The sequence below is a fragment of the Carlito syrichta genome, unplaced genomic scaffold (assembly GCF_000164805.1).
Source record: "Carlito syrichta isolate Samal-C Ts95f unplaced genomic scaffold, Tarsius_syrichta-2.0.1 Scaffold314220, whole genome shotgun sequence".
Taxonomy (NCBI): domain Eukaryota; kingdom Metazoa; phylum Chordata; class Mammalia; order Primates; family Tarsiidae; genus Carlito; species Carlito syrichta.
In genome coordinates, this window is record NW_007258316.1 from 673798 (window position 1) to 687864 (window position 14067).

At 51.2% G+C, this 14067-nt stretch overlaps 1 protein-coding gene across 1 annotated transcript in view; it reads right to left on the reverse strand.

The window, feature by feature from the left end:
- The window catches only part of CCDC12 (coiled-coil domain containing 12), a 56394-nt gene extending 42806 nt beyond the window's left edge, over window positions 1-13588 (reverse strand). The window contains exons 1-2 of the mRNA XM_008071232.2: window positions 13516-13588; window positions 8577-8781 (exon numbers count right to left, since the gene is read on the reverse strand). Coding sequence (XP_008069423.1) covers window positions 8577-8702 — 126 coding nt within the window. The 5' untranslated portion in view covers window positions 8703-8781; window positions 13516-13588. The remainder of the gene's footprint in view (window positions 1-8576; window positions 8782-13515) is intronic.
- Between the last annotated feature and the right edge of the window lie 479 nt (window positions 13589-14067).

Below are 14067 nucleotides of genomic sequence, written 5' to 3' on the forward strand. Positions count from 1 at the left end.
TAGTACTCAATAAATTGTTTGGTGGTTGGCTGCAGAGTTCCAGCAGTGAGGTGAGCAGCTAATGCGCTAGGGGAAAAGGTGTCCTACTTCCAATGAGAGAATGTCAGGGACTAGTCAGAGATTTCCAGGAAAATGCAGTATCAGAATCATCTAGAAATTATGATAGGAGGTCTGGGGTAGGGCCAGAGAAGAGATTACAATTTGTCTCCCTAGATGATCCTGATGCACAGGTAGGTCTGAGAAACTCTGATTCATCCAATACCATCATTTCACACATGAACATGCCAAGACTCTAACAGGGATGACTCCATCCAAAGTCTCAACATTGAAACTTCATCAAAAGTGTCTGTGTAGAGAACCCCAAATCTGCCACCCACAAGGTTCTCCTTCTCACTGCTTCTAAGACCTTAGGGTCTGAGTGCCCAGGCAGAGAAGGTCACTACTTAGAAAAAATGGGGACTACACACTTATCTGCACTGTCCTCTTGTTTTTAGTTTTTTTATATTTAATTTTAAAGACAGGGTCTTGCTCTGTCACCCAGGCTGGAGGGCAGTAGCGTGATCATGGTTCACTGTAGCCTTGAACTCCTGACCTCAAGTGATCCTCCTGCCTCAGTCTCCTAAAGTGCTGGGATTATAGGCATGCCTGGCCCTAACTATACTAAAAAAGAACTCCACTTTCAAAGAATTCGGGCTAGGATGAAAAAAGTCAGTGTTCAGTAGAATGACCTCTTTGCTTCCATCGGAACCATGGTCAGTCTCACCCACTGTTACTCAGCAGAGAAGGCTGAAGGACCATCTGGATGTCTCCACTTCCGAGAAAGTAAAGAAGACAGACATCCACATTTATAAAAGGCCCGTGTGCAAGATACCTCACAGGCTGCATCTTTCTCAGTTCTCCCACCTACTGATGAGGTCAGACGCTGTATCTCAGTTTTACAGACAAGAAGAGGGAGGCTCAGAGTGTTAAAGACTTGCTGTGGGTACCACAGATGTGATGGAGCAGAGGCTTAAAGCAGATCTGCCTGGCATCAAAGTCCATTCTCTCCACTATACCACACAGCTTCCGCCAGGCAGTCTGATGGCAATACATGTGTGACGGAGGAGGCACCTTCCTAGGCGCTGCTTATCCAAGCACCTGGGGGTAAGGGATAAAGGGCCAGGCCTGAGGGACAATCTAGGATCAGCCACAATCCAAAGCATCACTGTGGGAGGGTCCTTCAGCCCAGGGTCTATCAAACAGGGATGAACCAACACCTTCTTCAAAGGACTGCTTCAGAGATCAAATGAGTCATGAGATTCTGCCACAAACTGCCATGTAAATACCATGACTGCCAACCTGCAAAAGGCTGACTTTGCAACCAGGTTGTTGGGCGTAGGGATGTGGCCACGTGGGGCGGGGCAGAGGCAACTTTATGAGGCATGATCAGGAAATGGATAAGTCTAACTCCAGTACACCAGGCTCTCATCCAGTGCCTCTATCCCTCCCTCAGCACTTACTAGTTCCTCCCTCTGGCTCCCTCTTTTGCCCTTTCCCCACCTAGCCAGGACCCTCCCTGGCGCCAAGTCAGAAAGTAGTAGTGCACACCCTCTTCCTTGGCATTGCTCCCACTTTTCACACTGTGCATGTCCTGAGGGTATGGGTTACTACTAAACCACTCTTTTTTTTTCTGAGTTGGAGTCTCACTCTGTCCTGAGGTTGGAGTGCAGTGGTATGCTCACGGCTACTGCAGCCTCGACCAGCTGGGCTTGGGCAATCCTTCCACCTCAGTCTTCCAAGTAGCCGGAACTACAGGCATGTGCTGCCACCCCCAGCTAATTTTTTCTTTTTTTGAGTTGGAGTCTCATTCTGTTGCCCAGACTGGAGTCCAATGGCACGCTCCTGGCCACTGCAGCTTCGACCTGCTGGGCTCCAGCGGTCCTTCCGCCTCAGCCTTCCAAACAGCCGGAACTACAGGTGCGCACTACCATGTCCAGCTAATTTTTTGATTTATTGTAGAGATGAGGTCTCACCAAGTTGCCCAGGTGGGTCTCGAACCTGCAGACTCAGGCAATCCACTCGCCTCGGCCTCCCAAAGTGCTGGGATTACAGGCTGAGCCCGGCCTAATTTTTTGACTTATTGTAGAGACAAGGTCTCTCTAAATTGCCCAGGCTGGTCTTAAACCCCTAGGCTCAGGCAATCCTCTGGCCTTCACCTCCCAAAGTGTTAGGATTATAGGCGTGGTGAGCCACCACGCCTGCCTAAGCCACTCTTAACTGTACAGGGTACACACAGAGGCCCCAAATTAAGAGTTGCTGGAGATACTGGCCATGAAGACAGCCAATTCTAAGCCCTTTGCTCAACTCTGGCCTCCCAAGGTTGATCTGATGGTCATCCAGGTTTCCACCTACCCATCTCCTCTTAGCTCTCAACAACAGGGAGTTATTAGAGCCAGGATTTTGTATGAGTCAGGCAAAAGGGAGCAAGTCCTCCAGAGTCACACTGTCCCATAAGTGGCCATGAGTCACATGTGGCTGTTTAAGTGTAAACTAACTAAAATTAAATAAAATATCACATTAGCCACATTTCAAGGGCTCAAAAGCCATGAGGTACATGACTATGGGAATGGACAGTGCAGATTATAGAACACTATCACTGCACAAAGATCTACTGAGCAGCACAGCTCTAATCTCTAGAGCCAGGTGACAACCAGGAATTGCTTCTGAACCTGCAAGCTGACAGCCAGACCTCAGCTCTGAGGTCATACCCAACCTCTCAGGACTGTCAGCCAGTCCGTCTGCCTGTCTCAGGGCAGCAAGAAACAGTCCAGTTCAGGACAAATGCTCAGGAAAGCCAAGAGCCAAGGGGTAGTGTTTGTGCCAAGTTCATCACCTTTAGAGAACCTCCATTTGGCTGCTGAGGAAGAAAGGGGTCAAAGCAGGACAGAGTGGCCTCATCCTGCCCTGCTGGACAGATGCATGGAGAGATGCCACAGAGCTTCATCCACACAGCCTTGAACTGTTCACCTACTCACCCAGCTTGGAACTTCTGGATGGGCATCAAGAAATGAGATTCAAATACAATGCAGAAAAGTGTGCCCAGGCTGGCTGCCCTCCCTGCTGGGAACGCTGGCTCCCACAGAACTTGGCCACCAAAGTACCCAGCCTAGCACTTTCAGATTGTGCCCCTGCCCCAATCACTGCCAAGTGCTTGCTGTCAAATGCTCTGAAACATCTCCACTGTCACCTCTGTGCCCCTGAATGTTCCCACCTCTGAATTACTCCTTGGAACATTCTTCTTTCCAGCTATCTCAGTGACTCTCTCCCTGATCCCCACTCTCCATGGCTCAAGTTCCACGCTGCCTTCCTCTGAAGGTTCCCCAGATACTGCCTGGCTTTCCCAGGAAATGAATTCCAGCATTACAGTCTTCTCATCTGTCAACCTGGGCTGGCTGACCTACAGGATGCTGCTCCTGGCAGTGCTGTTTCCTCTACAGAACCCTCATCCCACAAGAGGACTTGCATGGGATGGAAGGAGCCATCACTTCCCCTCCTGGACCTTGGGCATCCCCAGTGCCTCTCAACCTTTTGCCTTGTCTCCTTCATAGATCAGTGGCATCAGGTGGGCTGACAAGGAAGTTCTTTGTAAAACTACAGTTGGGTCAGGCTCGGTGGCTCAACCTGTAATCCCAGCACTTTGGGAGGCCAAGGCGAGTGGATTGCCTGACCCCACAGGTTTGAGACACACCCAGGCAACTTGGCAAGATCTTGTCTCTACAATAAAAGTCAAAAATTAGCCAAGCGTGGTAGTGTGCACCTGTAGTTCTGGCTACTTGGAAGGCTGAGGCAGAAGGATCACTGGAGCCCATCAGGTTGAGGCTGCTGGAGCTGGGAGTGTGCCACTGCACTCCAGTCGGGGCAACAGAGTGAGACTCCAACTCAAAATAAATAAATAAACACACAAACAAATAAATAAATAAAACAAAACTACAGCTGCACAGCTACAACAGAGCATTATGCCAAATAATACACAAAACACTGCAACTCCTAATCTTCTCTCACTTCATCAGCCACAATCTCAAGACTCTGACTTGCTATGAGTTTATAGTATGGTGTAAGTTGGAAAGAAAGGTAAAACCATGAGGAAAACCAACCCCATGCCTGAAATTCCAAGGCCTCCAGCAAAAGCATACACACAGCAGGTCAATGAAAGACCTGCCACTGAGTACTAGGGGACCAGCAAAGAGCCATCCCCATGGGGCAGATGTGTTCTCCATCAGCAGGTGCAGGTTGAGAAAGTGCTCAATCCTGGAGTCTGTTATCACATTAGAAACCTGAACTAAAAATGTGGAGCCACTTCCTCCCTGAAGGAGGAGACTCCTGGGTTCTTATCTGGCCAAACCAGGCAGTCCATACTTCCTCCCCAATCTCCTCACTTAAAGAAACCACAGGCTGAGGCGGAAGGATCGCCAGAGCCCAGCAGGTCGAGGCTGCGGTGGCCGGGAGTGACCACTGCACTCTAGTCTGGGCGACAGAGTGAGACTCCGACTCAAAAAAAAAAAAAGAAACCACTGTAGGCTGGAAAATTTACTCAAAGTTTAGACTCTTGACTACCTTTCCCCCAGGCATTTACCGTAATAAAAAGCCACCCAAAGGCCAGGACTGTGGTTCATGTCTATAATCCCAGCACTCTGGAAGGCGAAGGTGGAAGGATTGCTTGAACCTAGGAGTCTTGAGACAAGCCTGGGCAAAATAGCAAGCCCTCATCTCTACAATATATCAAAAAATTAGCCAGGTGGAGTGGCACGTGCCTGTAGTCCCAGATACTTGGGGAGCTGAGGTCAAGGCTGCCACGAGTTGTGAGTCATGATCATGCCACTGCACTCCAGCCTGAGCAACAGAGTGAGACCCCAACTCAAAAAAAAAAAAAAAAAAGTCAGCCAAGCACTGACACCAAAAATAAGGCAACAAAATAAAAGCCTGATAAACTGGACTTCCTCAAAATTAAGAAAGTTTTGTGCATCAAATGACACTACTAAGAGAATGAAAAGATAACCCAGATAATTTTTTAAATCACTAAATCTAATATCTATTAATGGTTTAATATTCAGAACATATAAACAATTCAACTACAACTCAATTTAAAATGTGGGCAAGCTGGGCATGGTGGCTCATGCTTGTAATCCCAGCACTTTAGGAGGCTAAGGCGAGAGGATTGCCTGAACCCATGGGTTGGGGACGAACCTGGGCAACATGGTGAGCTCTTATCTCTACAATAAATAAATAAATAATTAGCTGGGCATTGTGGTGTATGCCTGTAGTTCAGCTACTTGGAAGGCTGAAGTGGAAGGATCGCCTGAGCCCAGCAGGTTGAGGCTGGGCGACAGAGTGAGACTCTGACTCAAAAAAATTTTTTAAATTTAAAAAATAAAAATATGGGCAAAGGGAGGCTGGGTGTGGTGGCTCATGCCGGTAATCCTAACACTTTGGGAGGCCGAGGTGTACAGACTGCTTGAGCCTAGGAGTTCAAGATAAGCTTGGGCAACACAGCAAAACCTCCTCTCTACAAAAAAAATAAAAATAAATACAAATATGAAAAATTAGCCAGGCGTGGTAGTACTACTCTGGATACTGAGGTGGAAAAAATGCCTGAGCCCAGGAGGTTGAGGCTGCCATGAGCCATGATCACATCACTGCACTCCAGCCTGGGAGACAGAGTAAGACTCTAACTTTAAAAAAAAAAAAAAAAAAAATATTTATATATATATATATATATATATATATATATATATATATATATATAGAGAGAGAGAGAGAGAGAGAGAGAGAGAGAGAGAGAGAGAGACAGAGACAGAGACACACAAAGGACCTGAATAGATACTTCTCCAAAGAAGGTATACAAATGGCAAATGTACAACATCACTAGTTATTAGGGAAATGTAAGTTAAAAACCACAATTAGATACCACTGCACGCCCATTAGGATGGCTATGATTTAAAAAAAGAAAAGAACAAGTGTTGGGGAGAAATTGGAAGCCTTGTGCACTGCTGCTAGGAATGTGCAATGGACCAGACACTATGGAAAACAGCATGGTGGGTCCTCAAAAAGTTAAACAGAGTTACAATACAGTCCAGCAATTCCACTTCTGGTTATATAGCCAAAGGAATTCAAAGCAAAGATTCAAACATATTTATATTCCCATGTTTATAACAGCATTATTTACAATAGCCAGAAAGTAGAAGCAACCCAACTGTTCATCAACAGATAAGTAGATAAACAAAATGTAGTATATACATGCATTATTCAGCCTTAAAAAGCAAGGAAATTCTGACACATACTACAACATGGATGAACCTTAAAGACATGCTAAGTGAAATAAACCCATCACAACAGGACAAACACTGCAAGATTTCATTTATATGTGGTGCCTAGAGCAGTCAAATTCAGAGACAGAAAGTAGAATGGGGATTGCCAGGGACTGGGAAAAGGGGAAACGGGAAGTTATTATTTAGTGGTTACAGAATTTCTGCTTGAAAGAATTCTTTTTTTTTTTTTGACTTTGAGTCTCACTCTGTCACCCAGGTTGAAGTGCAGTGGCATGCTCATAGCCACCACAGCCTTGACCTGCTAGGCTCAGGTGATCCTTCTGTCTCAGCCTTCCAAGTAGCTGGAACCATAGGTACATGCCATTATGCCCTGCTAATTTTATTTTATTCATTGTAGAGACGAGGTCTCGCCAAATTGCCCAGGCTGGTCTCGAACCCCTGGACTCAGGCAATCCTCTCACCTCTGCCCCCCCAAGTGATGGGATTACAGGCGTGAGCCACTGTGCCCAGATAAAAAAATTAATTTTTTTTTGAGTTGGAGTCTCACTCTGTCACCCAGGCTGGGGTGCAGTGGCACGCTCTTGGTCACTGCAGCCTCGACCTGCTGGGCTCAGGCGATCCTTCCGCCTCAGCCTTCCAAGTAGCTGAAATCACAAGCATGCACCATCATGCCTGGCTAATATTTTTATTTATTGTAGAGACAGGTCTCACCATGTTGCTCAGGCTGGTCTTGAACCCCTGAGCTCAGGCAATCCTCTTGCCTCCACCACCCAAAGTGCTGGGATTACAGGCATAAGTCACCATGCCTGGCCTGAAAAAATTATTGAAATAGACTGTGATGATGGCTACACACATAGTAAATGTACTTAATGCCACTGAATTATACACTAAAAATGATTAAAACAGTAAATTGTTATGTATATTTTATCCGATTCCCTTTTTACTTTGCTGGTCTTTCCAAAGTAATGGAGAGGAAGAAGAACTCTGAAGTTCACTATCGGTATGCAAACCCTGGCCCCGTTACTTGAGGCTGTGGGACTTGGGACAAATTGCTTTGTCTCCTTGAGCTCAGATTTTATGTCTTCAGTAGGGAATAAGAGCCCCTACACATCCATTCTCACTGGGTTGTTTTTAGATCTAACAGGATAATCTGTGAAAGAACTCTTGACCACAAAGGGCCAAGATTGTTGATTCGTTGTTGGATGGGTGAAAACTGTGTCCTTTACTGTATGAAGTACAAAGAATGTTAAATATCCAGACCTACTAGAGGTGGGAGAAATTTCCCACTTTCCAATTTAAAACAAACAAACATAGCAGTTTGGTGTCCTGTGGGAAAGGGGAAGTAATAGAGAGTGAAAGCTGGCCAGACTGACTTCTGCTTTTGTTGGCAGCCTGCAGAACATACCAGTTACCCCCCAAACTGCCAGGCCTAGGAAATTCAAGCACCAGCCTTTGAAACCTAGCTAGTCCACCTGAGCTGTTGGCTTGGATTTAGGGCACAGATTATTGGGAACGTAAGGGACAAAATAGCATTCTCAGTGCCCATTGTCATGGAAAGGATGTGTCAGACCATCAGGAGAACTGGCCTTTAATGAGGCATTCTCTCAGTTGACTGGAAATATGACCTGATTGTTATTTTTTCCTGTGTTTTAAAAATTGGGATAATCCGGGCTTGGTGGCTCAGCCTGTAATCCCACGCCTTGGGAGGCTGAGGTGAGTGGATTGCCTGAGCCCGCGGGTTCGAGACCTGCCTGGGTAACTTGGTGAGACCTCATTTCTACGATAAATCAAAAAAATTAGCCACGTGTGGTAGCGCGCACCTGTAGTTCCAGCTACTCGGAAGGCTGAGGCAGAAGGATCTCCAGAGCCCAGCAGGTCGAGGCTGTGATGGCCGTGAGCGTGCCACTGCACTCCAGCCTGGGCGACAGAGTGAGACTCCGACTCAAAAAAAAAAAGAAGAAAAGAAACTACAAGCGGCCCTGGACACTCACACGAAGAGTCAGCAGGCAAGTGCCAACGGCTAAGCGAGTCGCTGACCACAGCCCTCCGCTCCTGCGCATGCGCAATGGCCGCACCCGCGCCGGAGAGTCCCACGCCAGGTAGCCGCTGATTTCGTGGGCGGGCGCCGTCTTCTCGCGCATGCTCCCGCCGCCCGCACATGCGCGCCCTCGGCTGCTGTCTTTTCCTAGTAGTCTCCTGTCCTCCCCTATTCCGGTCCCGGACTCCGAACCCTAGGGACTTCAGCTGCGACCCCCACTCCGCATTTGTCACCTTGCGCCCGGTTTTCTCCCGCAGAGCCTTCAGCCGTTCCTTCCGTCGCAGCGCCTCCTCCTCTAGCCGACCCATACCGGCCGCAGTAGCCGCCATCTTGCCCGTCGGCCCCTCCTTTTCCCTCATCTGGCACTGCGCAGGCCCAAGGAGAGGCGATGATTGTCTCACCGCCAATCCCAGGACGGGAAGGAGAGAGCCGGAAGTCCTGAAAGCCAATCAATGCTGGGTCACTATGGGAGGATCCGCCCTCTTCCTCCTTGGCAACTTGCCTTGTGGGTGGGGAAACCACCAAAAAAAAAAAAAAAGACAGAAAAGATAAAAAGGTGCTAAGGCTTGATTTATCCAACGCTAATCTGTGAGAAAGCAGCAAGTGGAATCAGACCTGAGAGAAGGAGAATAGAGTGCGTCGATTGCTCCACAACTTACTTCATATTGACCTCCTTCAATGCCCTGACCCGTCCTTGTCCATTTGTCCTGACTCTTAAAGGCTCAAATGCCAACCGGACTCGGTGGCTCAGCCTGTAATCCCAGCGCTTTGGGAGGCTGAGGTGAGTGGATTGCCTGAGCCCGCGGGCTCGAGAACCGCCTGGGCAACTTGGCGAGCTTTCATCTCTACAATAAATCAAAAATTAGCCGGGCATAGTAGCGCACGCCTACTTAGAAGGCTGAGGTGGAATCCTTCCCTAACCCTCCACTCCGATCTCACACTAATATGAGGTCTGCCTCTCCACACCTCTACAGCTGTCAGCGGCTCCCTGGACTCACCTGACCAAGCGTTCCTAAGCCCCTGTGTCAACTCTCAGCTCAGACAAAGCCTGCCTAGTGCAGACCTGGCTGAATGGCTGTTTCCCTCTGGGTTCAAAGATGATCCCCTCTCACCCCCTCCTAGAGCAGGACAGTACTCAGGGTCTAGCCACCTTCCCTGGAGAAGAGCAAACTCCAACAATGGACCTCAAGGACACGCCTCCCCACCACACCCCTCCTCCAAGGCTTAGGAAGAGTTAGTTTGGTCTTGGCAGCAAGTGGCTACAAGGTGCGTGACTCCCTGGCAGAAGCTGCCATAGTCTTCTTTCCTGCGTTAATCAGCATATCCTGATAACCAAAAGACCATTTCAGCTGAAGTCAAGATCTGTCAGCTTACAGGGGTTCCCAAAGCCTCACCCCTCTCTGTTGGGGATAGGAAACCATGTCTCCTTTTTCTTACCCCTTGCCTCTGCTGCCTGGGGGTGACTGGCAGCTTAGCAAAACTGTTCCCTGCCTGGGGCCTCCCTTTCCAGCCTGGCTGCAGGTGGACTCCCACTTCTCTGCTCCCAACTCCCTTCAAAGTCCCATGTGCCACACTCGACCCTCTTGACCTCACTAACCTGGGTCTGTTGCAGGGGGATTGAAGACCCATTGGTGACAGGTTTTTGGTGCCATGAGCAAAGAATTGGACAATACACACACAAAGAGAGCTAAAGCAGAGTGGTTTATTTAGCAAAAGCAAGAGGTGACAGTACACTCCAAAGAGAGGAGCAGGCCGCTTATCTGTTGAGGCTCGCCTTACAGTCTCCATCCAAATTCCTACCTCAGGTCTGTCTAGGCCTTCTCCCCCATAGTGAATGGGGTGCCCTGCCAGGGCTTGGCATGTAGGTTGGAGGTGCTTAGGAAGTGTCAGCTCAGAGCTAGGATGGATGGGGAAAAGTTAGGAAAAGTTAGATTGGAGGGGTGACCCAAGAAGTTAGGAGTACACAACAGGACAGGAATGTGAACAGGGTCTGTCTTTTCTTGTCCACCCAAGGTCTAGGGCTTTCCATACTGGTCAATTCCTAAATCTCTCTGGGTCCATTAAACTTTCCCCCAGCCCCTACAAAGTGTCTGCCCAACACCAGGGGGCCCCTCACTTCACAGGCAGTCTGCATACAGGGAAAGGGCACAGGGGTGATGGTGGCAGAGGCTCAGCAAAGAATCAAGCCTAAGCCCCATCCCTGCTACTCCTGGCTGCCCAGGTGGTCCTCACTTGCCTTGTCTAGGCCTCAGTTTTTCCATCTGTAAAACAGCCATGAGGCACCCACCTCATGTGGTTAAAGAAACAAAAGATATGAAGCAACTGGTGGACCCAGAAATGGTGATGGGGGGTCCACTGGAACATCTGGGAAGGCTTCCTGGAGGAGAGAGAAGACCCCTGGGGATGGTCTAACCCTCCTAGGATTTGCCTGAACAGAGGGTATGGCTCCCCCAAAGGTATTTCAGGTTTGTCTTGTGGCTCTCGGATCCCTCCCTCCCATCCCAAGGCACTCCACATACAGCTGAAGCTCAAAAGCAGCCTTTCGTGCAGGGCAAGGGTGGCTCATGCCTGTAATCTCAGCACTTTGGGAGGCAGAGATGAAAGGATTGCCTGAGCTCACTGGTTCAAGACCAGCCTGGGCAACATGATGAGACCTTGTCTCAGCAATAAATCAAAAAATTAGCCGGTCGTGGTGGCACATGCCTGTAGTTCCAGCTACTTGGAAACTGAAGCGGAAGGATCGCCTGAACCCAGTGGGTGGAGGCTGCGGTGGCGCTGAGCGGCCACTGCACTCCAGCCTGGGTGACAGAGTGAAACTCCAACTCAAAAAAAAAAAGTAGCCTTTCAGTCTTCCCACAAAACGTTTAGAATAGACAACAGCACCTGGCACGTGGTAAGCGCTACAAGTGGTCGTCATGGTGGTGGTGATCATCACTTGTTGAAAGACCGTGGCCATTCCCACGCGGCCCAAAGCCCCTTCCCTGGATGGCGGTAACTCCGGTCAGGAGGGCTGTATCCCGGGCGGATCCAGACAGCGAGGAGGTCTGGGGAATCTCTGACCCCGACCCTCGTCCGGCAGGCTCAGACTAGCGCTTCCAAGGGTATTAGTGGAGGGCGCGGCCTGCAGAGGGCTGGACAGTGGGGCAACCTCCCGGGCCGCCCTAACCTTAGGCTCCTCCTCCTGCCAGGCTCCCCGCCCTTTGCACCGTCTCGGGAGAGGCGGGGCGGCGGTCCCTTGCAGCAAAGTGCAGGAAGCCGGGCGGCTGCCGCCCGGAGGAGGAGAAAGAGGAGGAGCGTGCAGACTTGGGTGGTTATGAGCGGCGGGGACCAGATCTGTAGACTTCCCCCAGTAGTACCCCGCCGCTCCGCCCCGGAGTGACGCCCTCTGCCCATGGGCCTGGCCGGAGGCAACCGGCGGGCGGCGCGGAGGAGGCGGCGACAGGTGGCACGCAGCAGAGCCGGAGCCGGGCCCGGCCATGGCCGCCTCGGAGCGGCTCTACGAGTTGTGGCTGCTCTACCACGCGCAGGTGAGCCCGCCCCGCCCCGCGCCCGCTGTGCCCCCAGCTTCGCGCGCCCGGCGCCTGCTGCACCTGCGCCCCGCGCCGTCGGAGCCGCGTAGATGCTCATGCGCGCGCGGCGCGTTCTCCGGCTCTGCACACACGTGTGTACCCCCATCCGCCAGGTGCCTCTGGCACTTATACCCGGGGGACAGAGCTCGTGGGCACGCACTTCACGGCAACCCCTCTAGCGGGACTGTGCAGCCTGTCTGGTGGGAGGACCGTGGTCTGGGCCGAGGCGGCCGGACACTTCGCCCTCTTACAGATGGGGAAACTGAGTCTCAGGAGAACTGGAGATTGACCGGATCAGAAGGGGGAGGCGGATTCAGTTTGCATGTGTGCTGCCCCTCCCCTGGGCGCGGCCCGGTTGGTGGTCGTGGCCAACAGTTCCGAGTGGGCTGGAGGTGTGGGCAGGTGTGGGGAGCTGTGGGGCAGAATGCTGTCAACTCAGGTGGTCTTGAGCCAGACCACCTCTCCCTACCCCTAGAGAACAGGCTTCGAGACGCTCCTACCAGACTTGAGACGGCCCCACCCCACCCCCATTCCGGGAGGGTAGACCCTGGACCTCTCTAGAAGCTGAAAAAAAAGTTTTGCCTTGGAAGTGGGCAGAGGTTAGGGGAGACTCTGAGGCCAGGAGAGGTGTCTAAAAATCATAGAGGGAGGCCCTTTTCTCCCAAGCTCCCCACTCCTGTTTCAGAGAATACCTGAATACCTCAGGTGGCCTCAGAAGGTGAGGGGAATGACTCCATTCCTGGTGTCCCATCGACTGATAACCTGATGTCTCCCAGACTCTGTCTCACATACATAGGCCCCCACTTTCCTTCTGCACTGACACCAGGAGGGATCCCAGGGTGACACCTCCCTTTCACCCAGCACCTCCCTCCCTGCACCTGACTGGCATCAGGCTCCTGGCTCAGGTGTGCCCTGGGCACAATGGACCATTGTGTGCCCCTGAACTGAGGGGAAGTTCATGCTCAGACTAGCTGGCCTTCTGTGAAGAGGCTGACTGTCTCCCAGGGACCTGACGTCCAGGCCAGAAGGGCCACAGCCTCTTCAGTCTGCTCGGGTTGTGAGAGGCCCAGGCCCCCAGCAGGAGGCAGTGCATGGAGTAGAGTCCCTTTTTGGAGTGATGCAGACCAAACTAGTTTCGAGCCTCTGCTTCTCTGCCCGTAAAACTGACACAGCCCTAACCTCAGGGGCTTCCTGGACTCTGCAGAGGGGCAGCCACTATCGCTGCTCCAGACCAGAGAAAGCTCCACTTTTCCGGCCCCACTGGGTCCCCTCGCCTCAGTATCTGTCTCCATCTCCAATGGTTGGTCTTTGTGACAAAGCATTTGGTCTGAAGAAAACTACCCCTGGCTCTTCCACTTCTGATTGCCCCCTTGCTATAGACAGGTTCTTGGTCTGTGTGGTCACAGTAAAGGGTAAAGGTAAAGGGGGATCAGATGATGAGTTTGAGGGATGTTACTGATAGATCTTCAGTCTAGGTGCTGGGGATGTCTACCAGGACCATACCTCCAGCACGGTTGCCTCCTGATGCCCTCTCTAGTTGAGTTCTGCACATGGTCACAGCCCCACCCGCTCAGGAGGTGTTAGTCTCCCCCTTGCCCCTCACTTCACAGAGCAAGTGTGGGGCACAGGCTGGATGGTTGTGGTTTTGGAAGCCTGGGCAGGCAGGGGGCAGCCTGGGGCCAAGCAAACAAATCCAGGATGTGAGAGCAAACCCAGGAGCCTGGTGGGTGGGGTCAGGCCGCCTGGGGAGAGGAAGCGTGGGCCAGCCTCCCAGCTCTGCCTTCCTGCCCGCCTGCTCCCGGAACACCGTCCCCACCCCTTGTGCTAGGCTCCCAGGGAGGGGTAAGTGCTATGCAACTTTGAGCCTGCCAGGGACCTATTGTGTGTGTGCTTGGGGAGAGTGTTAAGAGACCCCTGAGTTGGCCAACCACCCAGCCAGCAACACCTGCGCCCCTCCCTTCAGCAGTGAAAGCTGACATCAGCTGGCAAACCTGTTTCCCCAGTTGTGAGTCTGGGTGGGGACAGAAGGACGAACATCCCTCTTCCTGCCTTCATCTCCCCTTAAAGACCCCATGTTTAGACCCATCAGCCTCTCCCCCTCCCCTTTCGGGCTAGACTGGGGGGTCACAAGTAAGGATGGGATCTGTAGGTGGCT